Below are 18,544 nucleotides of genomic sequence, written 5' to 3' on the forward strand. Positions count from 1 at the left end.
CAAACATGAACAAGAGCAAGATCTGAGAGCTGTTGCTCAGGACCTGTGAGTGAAACAAGTTGGTGATCTTGCCCCGCTTCACAAGGAGATACATCCGTGTCACAGAAAACTGCCAGCGCTAATTAGAATCCCTGCAGGCATCCTCTGGGATTTAATAGGCACCAAGGAATGAACTGTCTCTCGCTCCTATGGCTTGCCCCTCAGTTAGAAAACCAAAAAAGATAAGGGAAAGGAGTACTGAGGGAAGCTTTCCACCTCTCCTGCCTGTGCGGCTCTGTGATTAACAAGAGTTGCGGTTACACAAAACAACAAAAAGACCTGAAAGGATAGAGATATTCACCATCCAATGAACTGAAAGTAAGCTTAAACTAAGCTGCATTTTGATAGGTGGAAAATATTAACCAAGACAATGCATTTTTTTTTCTAAAAAGAAGTTTTAAAAATAACAAATGTAATCAGTCAGAGACAAATCAAATCAGCTATCCTATTTAACTTGAGTAAGCTCCTGCGAATGCTGATGGCATTTAAATCAGAAGCATGACATTTCAATGGTACACATGGGACTTGTCTGATATTTTGTTTTAAAAGAGCTGCCATATAAATACAAAGGCACTAATGTTGCAAAAACTCACATTGTACCTGTGAGTAAGACATGCCTAACTTCAGCACCGACTCAAATCTCAACTTCAGCTGCGTGCTTCCAGTCAAACGTACACAGGGTTGGGAAGGATTTTAGTGGAAGCCACTCGGGTGTAAACAGCAGGGCATGCTTCACCTCAGCACGTGTATGACACAAATAACACTCTGGTATTTAACTGTCTATAAATTTGCTGTATGCTGCTCATGAACGACAAAGAACTTCAAGAGCTGAAACAGCTAATTTCTGCTAACTGCCACGACACAGTTGCGGGTCCCTGCTCCTCAAACTGCGGTCCTGGGCACCTTTAGCGCTACCGGCAGGCGGACCACGAGGCTGATGACCAGGAGAGGGGCTGACTGCAGAGACGGGGGCCGCGGGGACGGGGGCCCGGCACCCACCTTGCCGCTCCAGGACGCGCCCCAGGCGCTCTCCACCGGCCGTCCCGGGGCCGTGCACGCGGGCAGCCGGCCGCGCCACGCCGCTCTCCGTCTCCACAGGCAGCGCCGACTCCTCGATGGCCGGGGCCGCCGGCTCAAAGCGGCCCGGGGGACGGCCGGGGCGGGCGTTCTCGGGCAACGGCGATGACAGCGACAACGGCGGGGTCCGGCGGCGGCGCTGAGGGCCGTCGGCGGGGCCGGGCGCCGGGGGCAGACGCTTGGCCTGCGGCAGCACCTCGAGCTCGAGCGGGGCGCTGAGCAGCGCCGGGCGGCCGCGGTCCCGCGCGTAGAGGCGCAGCGGGATGGGGGCGCGCAGGTGGAGCAGGGAGCGGACGAGCAGCACGCTCCCGCTACGCGGCACCACGAAGAAGTGCTCGCTGGGCGGGCGGGCGAAGTAGCGCAGCTCGGCGTTGGCGTCCGCGTCCGCGTCCTCGGCGCGCGCCCGCCACACGGCGGAGCCGAGCGGCAGCGTCTCGTCCAGGCGGAGTCGCGCGGGACGGGCGCCGACGAAGCGCGGGGCGTTGTCGTTGGCGTCCAGCACGCGGACGGTGAGGGCGGCCAGCGGCTCGGCGGGCGCGGCGGAGCGGCGGGCGCAGCGCAAGGCCAGGCGGAGGGAGTAGAGCGGGCGCGCCTCCCGGTCCAGCGGGCGGCGGGTGCGCAGCCAGACGCGGGCGGTGCGGGCCTGCAGCGCCGCCTGGAAGTGCGCGTGGCCTTCACCCAGGAGCTGCAGGCGCCAGCGGCGGCCCCGCACCTGGGCGCACCACGGCAGGGCGCCCAGGCGCGTCAGGGGGACGCTGAGCCCCTCCACGCGCGTGCCCGCCGGGCGGTTCTCCGCCACGCGGCCGCCGAACGACGGCGTCCTCGGCAGGGCGGCGCGAGCAGAGCCCAGCGGCAGAGCGCAGCACAGCAGCAGCAGGCAGCGGGCCGCGTGCCGGGTCATGCCGGCGGCCAGACGGGCGCTGAGGCGCTGCGAGGTTCTGCCGGCAGCCGCGCGGGGACTGAGGTAGGAGGGAGGGCGGCCCCGCATTCGATCGCCGCGCCCTCGGGGCCGGGCCGGCCGAGAGGCAGCGCCGCGGGATGGGGTTGGGGGTGGGGCCGGCACCGTGCGGCGCCCTCCTGCGGGCACGGCCCCGCAGGGGGTCCGGCAGGGAGCTGCACGCTAGCCACAGCTCCCCCGAGCCCAGCTTGTCACGCCTGCATCCTTATTGAAGCGTATTTGGGCAGCCTGAATCTGAAGTTTAGTATGAATAAAAGTCCATAAGAAAGGACAGTAGGACAGTACAGTCAATATTTTTCAATCAAGCCAACAAATAAGCGATTCATCTTGCAGAAATTTTACAATACCTCCAATACTATTATGAAAGAACATGATGATATGATTACAATTCAAAAAGTTGAAAAAGAAGTTGTAGTCCTCCCCTCACTTCATGTATGTGCTGATAATGCAGCGTTTTATTGGTTTTGCTGTGCTCCAGCTCATTAAACACTGCTGACTCATATGAGCACAGACACTTTACCCAGAAAGAGAATGAACAATCTAAGGTACAAGCCTTTGGCCAAAACCCAAAGCATTTATGCTTTAAACTCATGATAATGAAAAAATATATAATGTTTAAAAAAATAACCCATCAAAGATAGCTTCTTAAAAGTCACATGAATGACTTCAGCCAAGTTCCAGAAACTATTGGCACTTCTGTAGCATAGCAAATGCAAGGGTGAGAATCCTAAAGTAAAGAAATACTGCAAAAGGCTGAAAGTCAGGCATGAACTCAAGCACTTTACAGATGTTGGACTTAAGCCCTGATTCACTTCCTACTGAATTCTCTAGGACACTCTCAAGGATTTTACAGGCTTCAGCATCAAACAATTATATGCATAATATAAGAAGTTTCAGTGTGCTCTGCAGATTTGATGTCACCATATGGATTATATTCCTTCAAAACATTTGCTGTATATTGTTTCAGGAATGCCAGAGCTGGAAAAAAAAAAAAAAGTAATAAAAAAAAAATCTAACATAAACATAATGAATAATGTTTTTCCTTTCTTTTATTCCTGCCTTTTATAGTCTGAGATTGCACATCTCTGACTCACATGTCCACATCATTCAATTTCCAGGACTATTCTCTTGTACTTTTATATTTTTGCATAAATATCTTTGTAAACCTGTGACCTCAACAGGGCACAATGTTTCTCAAGACTGGATTTATTGATTTAGACTCCACTCCTCAACTGCCTGTTCAGATTGCTGAGTTGCAAGTAATTCTTATTAGCCTTAATGTGCTTATAGAATGTGAGTTAAAAGAAAGATTTTCTATGGCTTTCCTTTGGAATGGGCATGATGTGATCACACACATAACAACTAATTAGATAGTTAAAATTTAGTTCAGAAATGACTAAACAAGGAATTATAGTTTATCTCCCAATCAGAACTACTACACAGATTTTGCAGTGTTGTCATACCTGTAGATATTTGATTTGATTTACAATTGCTTGAGGAAAGAGAATGTTTTGTTTATTATCTTACTCATTTGTTGCCATTCATTTGATACTATTATACGGTGTAATTTTTAAGGATAATTATAAAGCTAATGTAAGCATTACTGAAAGAGAAGTATTTATTGAGATCAAAACCTTGTGAAAAAAAAAATATATGTTTCTTGGGCCCTCCAGTGTCTGAAATAAAGTCTTGCCTTCTGACGACGTGAATTTGAACTCCATAGAATTTGCTGATATTCATTTATATCTGTGAAATTTGACCTGATATTTCAGGTAGGACAAAATAGTAGCCACACAAAGTGGTTTAAAATTTAACTACCACAACAGAATCCTGTTTTTCATCTTTTAAGCCCTCATTGTCCAAGCAATAAAGCATAAATTTTCAACAATTTATTTAGTTTAGAAGCATTCAATAGTCCAGTTATCACTGGAAAATTATGTCTCTTAAAATAACTCAAAACAGTACATACCCAAAGAAATCCCTAAAATCTTTTTCTTTAATTATATACAAAATACTTGTAGCTCCAAATATATTTATATTGTATAGAGAGATTATATGTAGTATGTATAGCATATCTAATCTATATGTTATAGTACATAATTACAGCAATATGTGATTATATAGATTATATATAGTAGTTAGCTATCTGTAACATTTATATTCTACACAGTATGTTTTATATCTAGTGGCACTTACATACAATTTAAAATAACTCGGCCAGTTTTGAAAAACCTGTATTTATTCCTTTATACTTCCACATATGCAACTGTTCAGCTTACAGAAGAGGTATTGATATATAATCTCCAAGCTGATGAAAAAGAAACTAGGCAGCTGACTAGACAAAAATGAAATACAACTCAAAGCACTGGGTTGCATTTGCCTCCAATTTTTTTAAATGCCTCCAGATTTTAAAGCAAACCGTACCTTCCTTTTTTGATTCCTGAAACTCATATTGTAATTGACAATAACTACAATGATACCTTCTCAGAACATAAAAACTCATCAACTGCCAGCTCACGCTAATAAACCCATTTAAAACAACTTCTTAAGACATAACCTTTAAGCGTTTTTGCTTTATAGCATAATGCAACAAATACTCTTGTGTAGAACTAGGGCTCCCTCTGCTGTTAATATGGAAGTAAAAACCAAGACCTAACTACCCACATGCTCCTGAAACAGACCCTGATTTTAAATTTAGCAATAGCAAGGTATAAAGGCATGATGGAAAGACTGCTATTTGGATAGATGCAAGGTTTTAAGGTAGGACTGACAGGCTCATGTTACCCACATCGAACATGTGACTTGCAGAAAACTGACTCCACAATCAGTAAGATTGTAAAGTAGGTATTCAGCGCTGGGCAGCACGGGGGTAGTCCCACCAAAGTCGTGCGCCCCTGACGCAGCAACTTGCCTTGGTTATATGCAGTAAAGAGTTACATATGCATGAAGTTTCACAATACGCCTATACATATTCATAACCTGTCCATGTTTCATATTAAGATTAGTTCCACGGAGTCATTTCCATAAACTTCTCCCATCTGCACTTCCGCAGTACCTTGTGGTGGTGGGCGCTGAGGGTTGTGGGGATGAAGTAAGATGTCTTCATCAGGGTTGAACTTTTCACCTCATCTCTTTGCACATGCTCTATGAGGCCTTGGTCACAATCTGGGCCATAAGGTTGGTTTGGTCTGGTTCTCGGGGTCATAGGGGCTCCTGTTATCTCGAGGCCTTGTATGTTTGACATTCTTTATCTTGTTCTTTTGTGAACAGTCCTCCTTATCTCTGAGCCCTTGGTCAAAGTCTGAACCATGAGGTTGGTTTGATCTGGTTCTTGGGGTCCGAGGGGCTCCTGTTATCTGGAGGCCTAAGCGCAGCACAGGCACAGTACATTGCAAATATAGCACATATTCATTCTTAATCAATCGCTCCCTAATTTCTAATCCCATATTTCAGTCCCCCCTTTTCTGGAAAATCTAGTAAATTCTTTAACTTAATACACCCAATCTCTAAGATATGTGTCCCTCAATGCCTTGCCATGTACTTTCATCAAGGAAGCTAATATCGCCATTCGTTGTAACATTTTCCAATTCCAAACAAGTATTACAAAAGATAATATTAAACTTATACCAACTAATATAAATAAAACAATAATTGGGTGACATAATGTGTTCAAAATCCCAGTTGTAGTTGATGACCATCCAAAGAGTGTGTCCCAGCAGTTGTGATTTGTGTCTTGTTTTACTCCTTAAGTAACTTGTGATACATTGTGTTGTTAGGCTTCATCAACTGGTGGGATACCACTGGTGCCAAATAGAGAAAGTCACACCTGACAATTCTAAAAAAGTTACAAATACAAAAGTTAGAATGATTTATTGATTTGTTTATTTTTTGCTAGAGAGTTATGTTTTCCTTATCTACTTCTACAAAAGCACAAGCAGTTCTTAAACATACACAGCCTTGACCAAAATATACAAGCAGTCTTTTGACTAGTATTTGGATGAATTTCAAAGTGGCAAACACCTTGCTCAGTGTCAAGACATATATCCTGAGCATCAATTGTATTGCTTTCACACAAATCCTTGTTGTTCCCGGGTAACACATGATTCTAGATTTACAGACTGCCATTTCCCATTCACCATCCGTGCACATGTTCTGTGCTCTGAAGGATAGAGCCACTAGGATTAAACCACTGTCTCATGGTTTAATCCTAGTGCAATGATGGGGTGGATAACATAAACTGTAGCATTACATATAGTAAGTACAAAGGCAGTAGCCATGTTAACAACAGGATCATAAGTAAAATTCACCAGGGTCTACCAAGACTGGAACTTCTTCTCAAAATCATTGGCATTGTCCCAGTCGCTGGAAAAATGCTTCCACTTCCTTCCCTAATGATCAAGGCAGCCGTTACCTGCAACCATAACTGTGCTTGCATACAACTAAGAGCCAAAGATACATTATCTTGAACCATACTAAGTGCATCTATTATTAGTTTGTAGTCTTGGTCTTCAGCCTTTTCCCATCTTGGTAACACCTTTGAAACTTGCCATTGGCTAGTTCCCAATGCCAATAAGGATGACTGTAGGGGCTGTTAATTATCTGGCACTCTATTTTAATTTCATCCCCTATGGTTCTTTAGTGTGTTCATTCTTCTCCTAATTTTTGCCATTCTGTTAATGTATATAAATGGCCACCATTTGTTCACCACATAACCACAACTGCTGACTTTCCATTAATTCTCTTATCCTCCGTTGTTACGGCTTCAGACCAAGGCCACTCACCATCCTCTATTATCATAGAGGCACCTTCCAATTCTTGAATCACAATTACGACTATAAGCCACAAAAATAAAACAATTCTGTTAACGACATTTTCTGCAAGTTATATTACTAAATACTCCTGACCATGATGTCCTCATTTTGCTCAAGTGAGCTTTAGTTTCAACTCACCGTTACCCAGGTGAATCCAGGCACTCTGTTCCTTGATCTTAATTGCGGTGAAGGTAGTAAGAAGCACCTGGTATAGTCCTTCCCGCTGTGTTTTCAAAGTTTTTTTCTACAAGAGACTTAGTTACCTCTCGGGCTTTGGCAGTCCTAGTGGGGAAAGCCTCTGGCCATCCTGAAAAGGTATCTGTTAACACCAGTAAATATCGACACCCCCCTTTTCTTGGAAGTTCAGAAAAGTCAATTTGCCACCGTTGACCGGGCCCATGGCCTTTTCCAATTTGACCCAGTTTTGTTTTGGAGGTGTTTTTGGGGTTAGTCTGGAGACAAAGATCACATTGTTAAGTTATCTGAGTAATGGTAGCATATAAATTCCTGGCAATAATTTTTCCAATTAGATAGTTATACAAAGCGTGTATTCCCCAATGTGTTTTCCACTGTTCTGCCTTTACCAGTGACCACAATAAATTGGAAATGACTTCCCCTTCCCTTCTTTGGTAACAGCCCATCCCTCTTGGTTATATTTTCCCTTCTGACTTTTGATTAATTTTCTATCCTTTTTGTTATATACAAGCTTACCTTCAAGAGGAATTTGCCTGTCTGGAATCAGGGCTCCCTCAGTAGCCACCTCACCTTCTGCTGCTTCTTTTGCCTCTCTGTCTGACAGATCATTTCCTTCCTCCAATTCTGAGCTCACCTTTTGGTGTGCCTTAATGTGCATGATTGCTACCTTTTCAGGCAGCTGAACTGCTTCCAATAAACTCATTATTGAGTCTGTATAGATGTTTATTTTCCAGATTCTATTACATCTTTGCAAGTGGTAACTGCATACCCAGCATGTCATTTTCCGCTGATGATGTAGCTGCTCCCATATTTCCACATCATCAAAAGGAGTGTCCTTCAGATCTGGACAGTTGGAGTAGGTAGGTAGCTCCTGGTGGTCTCCAGGCAGTCATGGTGTACTGGCTCCCCTTGGTTTCTGCTGATTTCAGGAACCTTTGTGGGGAAAGCCAGTGACCTCCTTTCACTTCCAGCACTGTGGACACTGTGAGACACTAGCACAGTTATTTTCTGTCCCAAGGTGAACTTGCATGCTTCCTGGATATTTAGCACCACTGCTGCAACAGCTCTGAGGCATCCCAGCCATCCCTTGGCAGCAGCATCCAGCTGCTTAGTAAAATAAGCAACTGCCCTTCGATATGGGCCCAGGTCCTGTGCTAATATTCCCAAGGCTATCCCATTTCTCTTGGGAGAAGAGGAAGAATGATTTATTTACATCTGGAAGTCCCAGAGCTGGAGCTGACATGAGAGCTTTCTATAGTTGATCAAAGGCTCGCGTGGCCTCCTTTGTCCATTTGTGCCATTTGCAATGAGCACATACAGCAGTTTTACAAGCAATCCATAATTATAGATCCACAATCTGCACCACCCCATCATTCCCAAAAAAGTTCACAGTTCTTTTATTGTCTTGGGTTTCAGGGTTTGACATATAGCTTCTTTACGATCTTGCCCCAAGGCCCATTGTCCAGCACTAACCTCATAACCCAGGTAGGTCACCTTCTGCTTTACCACCTGAGCCTTCTTCTTCGATACCCTGTACTCCCAGAAAGTTTAGGAGGCTTACCGTCCAGGCCACACATGCTTCTTCTGTCTGGGTAGCTATTAGGAGGTCATCTACGTACTGCAACAGCCTTCCTTCTCCTGATGGGGCTTCTTAGGTCTCCAAGTCCTTTGCAAGTTGCTCTCTGAACAAGGTGGGTGAATTCTTAAAGCCCTGAGGCAACCGTGTCCATGTGAGCTGTGTTTTGCACCCACTCTTAGGGCTTTTCCAATCAAATGCAAAGATTTTCTGTCTGGCTTCATGGAGAGGGAGGCAAAAGAAGGCATCCTTCAGGTCTAAAAGGGTAAACAAAGTTAGCTCTGGTGTTGAGCCAATTATCAATTATCAGGCTAATTCCTTCTCTATCTTCCATTTCCAAGAGGTACTGTCTGTTATAAATGAAGATACAACTCAATCTGAATTTAGTAATATTTATAAAAGGCAATTAAACAGCGCTGGGTGCATGGGGAGTCTACGCTCTGGTTTCACATGCAAGCATGGAAAGCTCCACTCAAGGAAAATTAATCCCACTCTATTAACTGTCTCTGCATTAGCTGCAGCAGGTCTTAATTAAAAGTAGTAATGAAACAGGCCCTTGATACTTTTTGTTATTTTTTAAAACTAGACTAGAAATACTTGGTAATGTATTTCTATAGAAACCTCTATTTTTAGAAAATTGTGGCTTACCTATAAAAAAGCAGCTTTTGGTGTTTAGCTTGTTTCTTTAGTTAAGTAAAATCTTTAAGTATGACTAAAAAAAATACAGCCTTTAAAAAGAATGCGTGAATGATCAACATAAAAAGGCACAATCTCAAATATCAAAGTTGAACTCAGTGATCCAACTCAGGTCATTCTCCAATTCTATGATTCCATGACAGTTACCCATTTGATGTGATGGAAGCTGTCGAGGGAGTGTGTCTCTGAGAGAAGGCTGAAAGAATTTTAGTAGATAAGATAGGCTAATGGGCATGTAAAATGAAGCCTGTAATACACAATAAATGTTTGTTCATTGTCTTTTGTATTATAAAAACAAGGAGTTCTGTTTGAGGAACGGGAGTTGTGAAAACTCCCTGCTGAAGTAAGGAGCTGTATAATGCTTGGCTAGACACTATGAAAATTCTTTTGCTTAATGTAACAAAAAGAGAACCCCCTCCCCTTCTCTCCTTCTGCATCTCAGTTGCCTCTTTTGTTCAAAGACACTGCTGCAAAGCTCATGTAACCATCTCCTGATAAATTGCTAAACTAGTGTATCAACATACATGCCTTCCTGTCTCACGCTGGGCCAACATGACCAAATAGAAAAAGAAGTTGAACCACAACGCCGAGGAAGACTACGGCCTTCATCTTCACGACCACCAGAGGGGCAGAGACGACCCCCTAGCAACAGTGCGCGCAGTCGCAGAATATACCAGGATGTGCTGCGTAATCCTGGAATTACCAAGATATAAAAAGGGACCCTGGCGGGGGTGAGGTGCGCGCCGTTGGCGGAGCCGAGACTCCCCAGCCGCCCAGCGCTGTTTTGCTTGCTGTTGCTTACTCAATAAATTCCTTTCTATTATTAATGCAATGCTCTCTGAAAATTAATTAAGGGGGCAACTTATAACAAAGCCCAAAGAAGTTTAGTAAATAAGACAGGTAAGGGACATGTACTATATCTTCTGCTCCCTATTGTGCAAAGAAACTGAGGCAGAAAATTCTGGGATTCCTCGTGAACAACAGTTCCTCATAGAAAACAGGAAACACATTTCAAGTACCAACTGAAACCTAATCTGCAGTTTAAGTAGAAGCTGAGAAGCTTATAAATCTGCACTGAGATGAGAGGTCAACCAGCGGTGATGAGAAAGACTCACTAATCTTCATCCCCACGACCCCTGGCGACCACTACCAGAAAACATTGTGCAAGAGTGAATAGGAGGAATCTATGAAAATGACTGCCTGGAACTAATTTTAATACAAAGCTGGGATAGGTCATTCATATATATAGGCATCTCGAGAAACTTCATGCATATGTAACTCTTCACCACATATAACCAAGGCAAGTGCCGCATTGGGGTGTACACGACTTCGGTGGGAAAGTATGCCTCCATGCTGCCCAGCACTGAATAAACATACCTACTTTACAGTCTTACTGACTGTGGAGTTTGCTTTCCACACATCACCTGCAACAGCCACTTTGACTAGATACTAGAGTGACTTTGTACCAAAATGAATGTACCAGTCTGATGAAGGCTGGCTCCTTTTGTCAATTTCCTACACCTTTGGTTTCTTTCCTGAGAGGGCCAGACCTCATGACAGAGGGGCAGGAAGCAGTATCATTTCATTCTTTTTTAGTCCTAATTGCCAACCACAGATTGAACTGGAAAGGTGTGGTAAAAGCATGGCAAGTTATTCTTTGGGGAGTCACAGCTGAACAGATTGTGGAAATAAGTCAAGGAAGCATGTGTGGGAATGAGAGAGGGAGTTTTGTGAAACTTCATACATATGTAACTCTTTACTGCATAAAACCAAGGCAAGTTGCCGTGTCAGGTGTGCATGACTTTGGCGGGACTACCCCCCCGTGCTGTCCAGCGCTGAATAAACATACCTACTTTACAATCTTACTGATTGTGGAGTCCATTTTCTGCAAGTCAGGAAGCATAACCAAAGCACTGCCTCCTCCACTACCCCCCCTCCTTTTTTTTTTTTTTTTTTGAAAACAGATGAAGGCGCTGCTGAAGCACTATGATATTATTATCAAGATACAATTATGGCAAGCTGCACCAATAAAGACAAACGGGCACACCAAAGCAAAACTCTTTCTACTGGCCCAGTAGCAGCTTACCTGGTGTAAGGTAAGCACCCTTCAAGGAAGAGGAGCCACAGGGAAGGCTGGCCTGGTCTAGCCTGATTTGGGCTCCCTGAGCATCGATCAGGTGTTCTCGAAAAGGGAGCTGTAATTCCCCACATGCTCTTCTCAGACCACCACCACTGCTACAGCTGCAGTCATGTTACAGAAGCTGAACTGCATGCGGGTTCACCAGCCAGACAGGTCTCAAGGAGATAAGCTCACTGACCAAGAGCTCGGGCAACGCTGCCCACGGCAACCTGCTGAAGAACCATCCCGCTGCGCAGCGGGAAGTTTTTTTTCCCCGTGAGCTGCTCTGTCCAGCACGGAGCCTTCAATATCGGGGCAAAGAACCATTTCGACGTTTGGGGGAGCGACGGGGAGCAACCCCCTGAAAGAAAAAGACCCCAGTGAGGGAACACAGCCCCCTCCACTATCACTCTTGCCGGGGCCGGGCGGCCTCCGGGGCAGCCTCCGAGGTGGCCTCCGGTGTGCCCCACACGGCTCCCCGAACCCCCTCTGCGAAGCCCCGCGTTCGGCCGTGCATTGGCAGCGTTGGCGCAGGCGCAGCGCCTGGCGCCCGCCCTCAGCCATGGCGGACGAGGAGCTGGAAGCGCTCCGGCGGCAGCGGCTGGCCGAGCTGCAGGCCAAGCACGGGGTAAGGCGCGGCTGGGGAACCCCGCTCCCTGCCGCCGTGGGGTCTGTCCCGCCGCAGCCCTCACCAAGGCGGGGACGGGCGCGATGTTCCCCTAAGTGAAGGCTCCGGGCACAGGCCGGGTCAGGCGGCAGCGGCCTGGCGGTCCCTGCGCTGCGGCCTCGAGGTGCTGGCGGGGGGCCCCTGGTGCTGCTGCAGCGGGAGCAGGAGGTCCCTGAGGGGCGTTGCCTGCCCCGCCAGGCCCCGCACGCAGTCTTTGCCCGCCTTTGTCCCCGCCACCCGCAGCGGTGCGGGTCCCTGCCACCCATCCTTTCAGTCACATCTGTTTTGTGAGTGTCTCAGATTTCCCGTTCTGCTCTCACACTTTGAAGTGTCACCTGTAAAATTTGAGGTGTAGATGCAACGTTAGGTTCAGTGGAATCTCGTTATTACTTCTGAATAGTTACCTGCCAATTTAGTCCTGAAATTCTCTGATAGGATTGTGTTTTCTTCTGCATTGATAAATGCAAAGCATTGCATTGCATTTCTTGCTTTAAAGGATTTAATATCTTTGTTTTCTTGGCTTCAGGGAAGTTTATTGTCTTAGATCTAAACGTGAGGCTTTTTAATGTCCAAACCTAGAACAATCTGTGGCTAGATCCAGTAGCAGCAGTCACCAGACTAGTTTGCATTACTGCTTTGTGAGGAAAGAAACAACTAGCATGGCATGTGTATTTGCTAGGGCAGTAGATTTTTATTTCTAGGATCTAGTTTGTGGTCAGGCAGGTTTGGCTGACAATGATTTCTACTAAAATACTTAAAGTTGTCCTGTGTCGAATGTTCTTGAATTATAGTATTTTATTCTGATCTCATTCTTTAGGATTCTTCTGCTGATCCGTCGCAACAGGAAGCAAAACAGAGGTATAAATGGGAACTGTTGACTTTCGGTAGTGTCTTAAATCTAATAGTTTTGAATCTTTTCTTAACTTCTTTCTTAATATTGTGTTTCTTTGGAATACTCATCTGATTTTTTTGATCTTGGAAAAACACCAACAAAGAAACAGAAATATGAGAGATTTAAGAAGGGAAAAAAAAAAAGTAAATTTTAATTTTTCCAAAGTAAAATCATATGTTTGAAGAGCCAGACTTCTGTGAGAGGTTGAGATGAGAGCACACAGTTGGGGCTTGTATTAACTGAAATACTGAAAATAAAACAAGTAAAATTCCGTTTTTGTGAACACCTAGGCAAGTAAGTACATGAAGACTTACTGAAAACTGCTAAATAAATGATGAGGTTTAGTTCTGTCTTGGAGTTGCACAGACTGTTCGTTATTCATGCTCTAAAAAACTCCCTTAGGTGAAATTCTAGATGGAAATGAATTGAGAATCTTTACGGGGGTAGCATGGCTTCCGTTTTTCTATCAGGATGTAATAATCAACTTTAATAAGGGGTAAGTAGTAAACTCCATCTCAATTTCTTGCAAGATGCTGTCAGCTATATAGTAACTTTATTGCTGATGTATGTACAGCTCTCCATGACAGAAAATGCTATAGAAGAAACCATATAAATGTAGGGTTTGAAGGGACTTCAGAACGTCACTTAAATGAATGGAAAGTCTTCTGTAAATTTTATTGTATTGCACGTATTATTTTAGGTGTTTGAAATCCCACTTTTAATGTGTAGCTAATTTTTTGTTACAGGGAAGCAGAAATAAGAAATACTATTTTAGCTCAAGTTCTCGATCAAGCAGCACGTGCGAGATGTAAGTATCCAGTAACTTTCTAATAGAGACTTCTCACCTAGTGTACTCAGTGCTGCTCAAATCAAGAACATATGCCTGTATAGAGGCTAGAATAGAAAACGTTGAGGTGGAAACCACTACAGCTTTTCGATTGGTGATACCAATGAGGGGGGTGGTTAACTTATGTCTGAATGACATTAATCCAACTTTTTTGAACTAATAGTAGGAGCTGTAGTGATTCAAAATTAGTTAAGAACAAGCATTTAAAGAAAGAAATATGTAAAAAATACAGCTTTTTTTTTTTTTTTTATATATGTCTTACATTGAAGAAGGGATTTTGATTTATATTTCACTACCCTGGCATGAAGTCAGTTTGATAAGGACTTTTGTCACTTTTTAGTTACTAGTGAAGCTATTCAGGTATGCATGAATAGAGCCTGTTTTTATTGCAGTGAGCAATCTGGCACTTGTGAAACCAGACAAAGCAAAAGCAGTAGAGAATTACCTTATACAGATGGCAAGATATGGACAGCTACCTGGAAAGGTGAGTTATGGCATATTTTTTTTTAATTTTCTCACATACATCCATTTTCAAACCTAATTCCTTCAAAAATATTGAATGTATTTAATGTTTGCAAATTAACTGAAAAAATGCAATTAAGAACTTCTGAAGGCTATTACAAAATTCTATCAAACACCTTTTATAAGAAGAGAAAGTGAATTCATTTTTTTGTTATTAAACATCTCTCAGAATGTATTACTTCTTTCCTAGATAACAGAACAAGTTTTGATAGAAATACTTGAGAAAGCAAGTCAGCAAACAGAAAAGACAACAACAGTAAAGGTAAGCTTCATTTCCTAAATACATATTTTTAAATAGTTAAAAAGAGAGCAGAAAAACTGCATGTAGTGTACCACTTCGGTTCAGCATAGAAGTGAACTTCTTATTTACCATCACTGCTACACACACTGATAAGTATTGGGATTGTATTATAGAAGTCCTTCTCAATAGTCTAATTTGCAGATATTAGCACTGGGATATTGGTGTTTTGTTGTGAGACAGACTGCTGTGCTTTTGTACTGTACCATTATGCCAGGTGGGGACTGGAAGGTTGTGATGGGGTGACTCTTCTGTTCCCTTGTAATATATTAATAGTTAAGTGGGCAGAGTTTGAAAGGCTTGTTCTATGTTGGGCTTACTGTGCCCCTTGTGTTTTCATTTTGTATATTTCATTTTAGTTCAACAGAAGGAAAGTATTGGATTCTGATGAAGAGGATGATTATTAAATACTACTGTTAGACTGTCTGCCAAGTAAATGGCCTGGAAAAGGGCAACAGTTGTCAGGCAGAATGGAAAACCTGAAAATGTTTACGTTTCTTTACTTTTTTTTAATATAGATATATATAAAGGCCAAACAAATGAACTTGTCTTGTAAAATGGCGTGAGAAAGGGGATTTTATAACTTAAACTTTTGTAGTATAAGAAGCCTGAGCAGCGTGGAGTTCCCCACTGCTTCATTAGCATGAGCGTTTTGTTGCCCCTTACTCAGTGCGTAAGCTATGCTTTCAGCACCTGCACACCCTTAACTTACTGTTATTGGACAAACCTTAACATGAAGACAAGTTAAGTGTAAGGCTTGGAACAGCCAGTCCCTCTAGGAGTTTAAAAGACTTAGCTCCAGAGTCTATAAATTACAAACTGTTAGAAACAAGATTTTCTGAGCCCCTGAAGGAAGCCTCTCCAGCAACTGACTCTAAAGTCTTCACTGGAAATTTATAAAATAAAGTGAAAGTTTCAAAGTGGTGATGATTGGTGTGTGGATCAGAGGGCGTCTTCTCAGGCAGTCTGTGTAAAATTGTTACCAACCATAACTGAACTGTTTCCCTATAAAATAATCAAGCTATCTCAAAAAAAGCAAGTTAAAATTAACTGTGTAATATAGCACTGTTCAGACACTTGTTGTATATTCTTAAAACTACCTCCATTTTGTGAAATGGCTGGAGGGTTTCCTATCTTTAAAAAAAAAAAAAAAGGCAGTTTTCCTAAATTTTCTGCAACTCTGCATGCATGAAGTAAAACTTGTGCTGTACATTTGTTCAAAAATATGGTTATGGAAAGATGATAAATACTGTAATGTTGTGCTGATAAACATTCTATTACCACAAAGCCTTTTTCTGACATTATTTAATAGAAACATGTATGATCTCAACTGCAGTGCTTTTTTTTTCTGGAATGGAATAAAATTTTTTCAAGTGAGCATTAATGTGTGTGTTCTTCATCTAGTGCAAATGTGGTTAAAAAGTATTTAAACAATTATTTTTGTCTGGTTTGGAGTAGACTAGTTGTTTTTCGTTTGTGTTTGTTTACAACGAGGTTTCCTTAACTTCAGTAATTTCATGGGAGTATGCTAAATTACTTAGACTTTAAAATGACCATTTATTAGTGAAGATTTTCACAGATTGTTGAAAGGTTTTCTCTTTGGGTGTATCTTAAGTATCCATGTTTCATGTTCCTTTTCCCAAGTTCATTACATTCTACTTCATTAAGTTTTATTGCCTTGCTGTTCTTCTAAAAAGGCTGGTCTGGAATCTCAGTTACCAAAAACAGAAATAAACTGGACTGTACAGTAACATGCTTTGCAGACAAATCATAACAAGGTTATGAAGTTGATTTTAGCATGTTTATACTACAAATTGATGGGTAAAGCTTCCAGGGGTGCTCCCTTCTAATCCTATTCCAGTTTAGCCTTTGGTCATCATATCTCTGAATGTTGTTTAACTGATAAGCTTGTTTAAGCATGTCAAAGGAATGTTGTGAACTATTTCATTTACCTGAATCAGTTGTTAGGCATTATCTGGAACTGGTCAGTAAGCAATCCTTTTTTATTCATAAACTATATGTCCAAAATGCTTGGAAATAAGCTTTATCCTAGACTGAACATTGAAGTAAAAGTGAGGCAATTGCCTGGTCACTTAAATAGGTGTGGGTTCAACAGGACAACTGTTTTGATACAGTAACAACAGAAAACACAAATTAATTCCTGTGAATTTGAACTTTTTCTACAAAACTCTAAAGAAAAAATGTATTTGCATGTTTGCTATATTACAGTACAGATTTTGTTAAAAGCTACTGTAGGCAATAAGCACCAAGTTAGCATTAAGTTGCATTAGTAAGCGAGTGTTGGTATGTGTGTAAATTTATTTCGTTTGAGGGAATAAAAGTTTTTCAAAGGTAAGTACTAGTTTAACATGTGGCCAGTTCCTGTAAAATATATCAGAAGTACTTTTCCTATTTAACCCATTTCCTTATATTGGTATAGTTTTTGGCTTAATATTTTACACTTGTGTGTAAACTTGTGTGTAAGTGTGCCACTTTCAGTGGCATCTGTACTACCCACAAATGTAATAGTATTAAGTTGACATGGAGATTTGTGGCACTTTGGAACATCGGTGTTCCTACATTCATGCTCAGTGACTGCTTATTGTGGATTATCTCTCTATTGTGTTTAGCTCCATACAAAAGCGAGTTTAAGATGACTAGAACCTTAGGTCTTCCTCAGGTAGGCAGTTGCAGGAGTATCCCTGTATAGCAGGTACATGCATACTTGTCTAATCAGACTAAATTTTAAGAGTAAAATCAAATAATTATATAGTCATTCATATCAAGCTATTGCAGCTATTTCATTGCTTGCACAGAGTACACAAAACATCTTATGCTTCAAAGATAAGAATAATTTAACATCTAGCTTTCCATAATCTATTGCAGTTAAAAGTTGTTTTTAATAGAAGGAAAAAAAAAATCAGAGTTCACATCCTCTGATACTTACCTCTAACACTTTTCAAAGGTATTTAATAACCTATCTCACAAGTCATTCAAAAGCTCCTCAACTAGACTACCATTATTAGGGAATAAGTAAACAGACTTGACACTGAATTTACTGTCACTGTGCTGACTCGTAGTTAGGGCAGTATAATCTGTACGTAGTAGCATACTGTACGTAGTAGCATAGTCTCACTGGTATTAAAAAGCTATTAAGCTGATTTTTCTTATCTCTATTGCCAGGGAATCTTGATACAAGAATCATTTAGTTAAAAGATTATACAATTAAGATAAACTAATTTCTCAATATTTAGTTTGGAAATTAGATCTATAAAAGTTTAAGTAAAATTTAGAAGTAGTACCTAGGCATTTCAAAAATAGCATTGCCTGGCTTTAAGGTAATAATTCTTGTTTTTATTGTAGGTAAGTATAAGTGACTTATTCTAAGACATAAGGAAGAAAAATCTCTTTTTGGTTCAATCTCTTTTTCCTCTTGCTCTTTTGGCTTGCGATAGCTGAACATCAATCCTACCATTTTCTTTTTGTTAATGGGAAGGTGGAGCAGGAGAAGAAAGTTTTAAGTGAAAATGTTCAGTTTTACTAACAATTCTGTATTGTGCACCTCTATGCCTTAAATCCAAAACCATACAGCCTTGTAGCAGCAGTAACTATATATCCATTAACTAGTTGTAATACTATTATCTACTAGAAATCTATGAATGTAGGGCAGAAGAGGGAAGAAAGTACTATTGAACTTGAGAGTAAATTCCAACAGATTCCTCAATTTACAGAGATGTGAGGTGAACTCTTTAACTGTCCACAAAAACAAATGGAAGTAAATCTCCATAAAAGATTCAATGCTTTAAATAAGCACTCAAAGAAAACAGTGTTTTTAAGTATTATTTTA

General features: G+C 42.1%; 1 protein-coding gene and 1 pseudogene across 2 annotated transcripts in view; one reads left to right on the forward strand and one right to left on the reverse strand.

The window, feature by feature from the left end:
• The window catches only part of LOC311214336 (neural-cadherin-like), a 64,011-nt pseudogene extending 61,907 nt beyond the window's left edge, over positions 1 to 2,104 (reverse strand). Inside the window, exon 1 of the transcript in view lies at positions 1,039 to 2,104. The product of the transcript in view is annotated as a neural-cadherin-like (transcript). The remainder of the gene's footprint in view (positions 1 to 1,038) is intronic.
• Positions 2,105 to 12,016: 9,912 nt separating this feature from the next.
• On the forward strand, positions 12,017 to 16,081 carry PDCD5 (programmed cell death 5). Its single transcript, XM_084294558.1, has 6 exons — positions 12,017 to 12,099; positions 12,956 to 12,996; positions 13,777 to 13,838; positions 14,270 to 14,361; positions 14,590 to 14,661; positions 15,057 to 16,081. Exons 1-6 carry the CDS (start codon positions 12,034 to 12,036, stop codon positions 15,102 to 15,104), a joined length of 381 nt encoding a protein of 126 aa, XP_084150684.1. The 5' UTR covers positions 12,017 to 12,033; the 3' UTR covers positions 15,105 to 16,081.
• The last annotated feature ends 2,463 nt before the right edge of the window (positions 16,082 to 18,544 follow it).

Source organism: Netta rufina (assembly GCF_964035555.1).
Source record: "Netta rufina genome assembly, chromosome: 13".
In the NCBI taxonomy this organism is placed as follows: Eukaryota; Metazoa; Chordata; class Aves; order Anseriformes; family Anatidae; genus Netta; species Netta rufina.

What these genes read in the sequence shown, in the direction of transcription:
- PDCD5 (XM_084294558.1), top strand. Translation starts at nt 12,034, where the DNA reads ATGGCGGACGAGGAGCTGGAAGCGCTCCGGCGGCAGCGGCTGGCCGAG. An exon ending in CAACAGGAAGCAAAACAGAG is followed by an intron (nt 12,997 to 13,776) that starts GTATAAATGGGA and finishes TTTTTGTTACAG; the next exon opens with GGAAGCAGAAATAAGAAATA. An exon ending in TCAAGCAGCACGTGCGAGAT is followed by an intron (nt 13,839 to 14,269) that starts GTAAGTATCCAG and finishes TTTTTATTGCAG; the next exon opens with TGAGCAATCTGGCACTTGTG.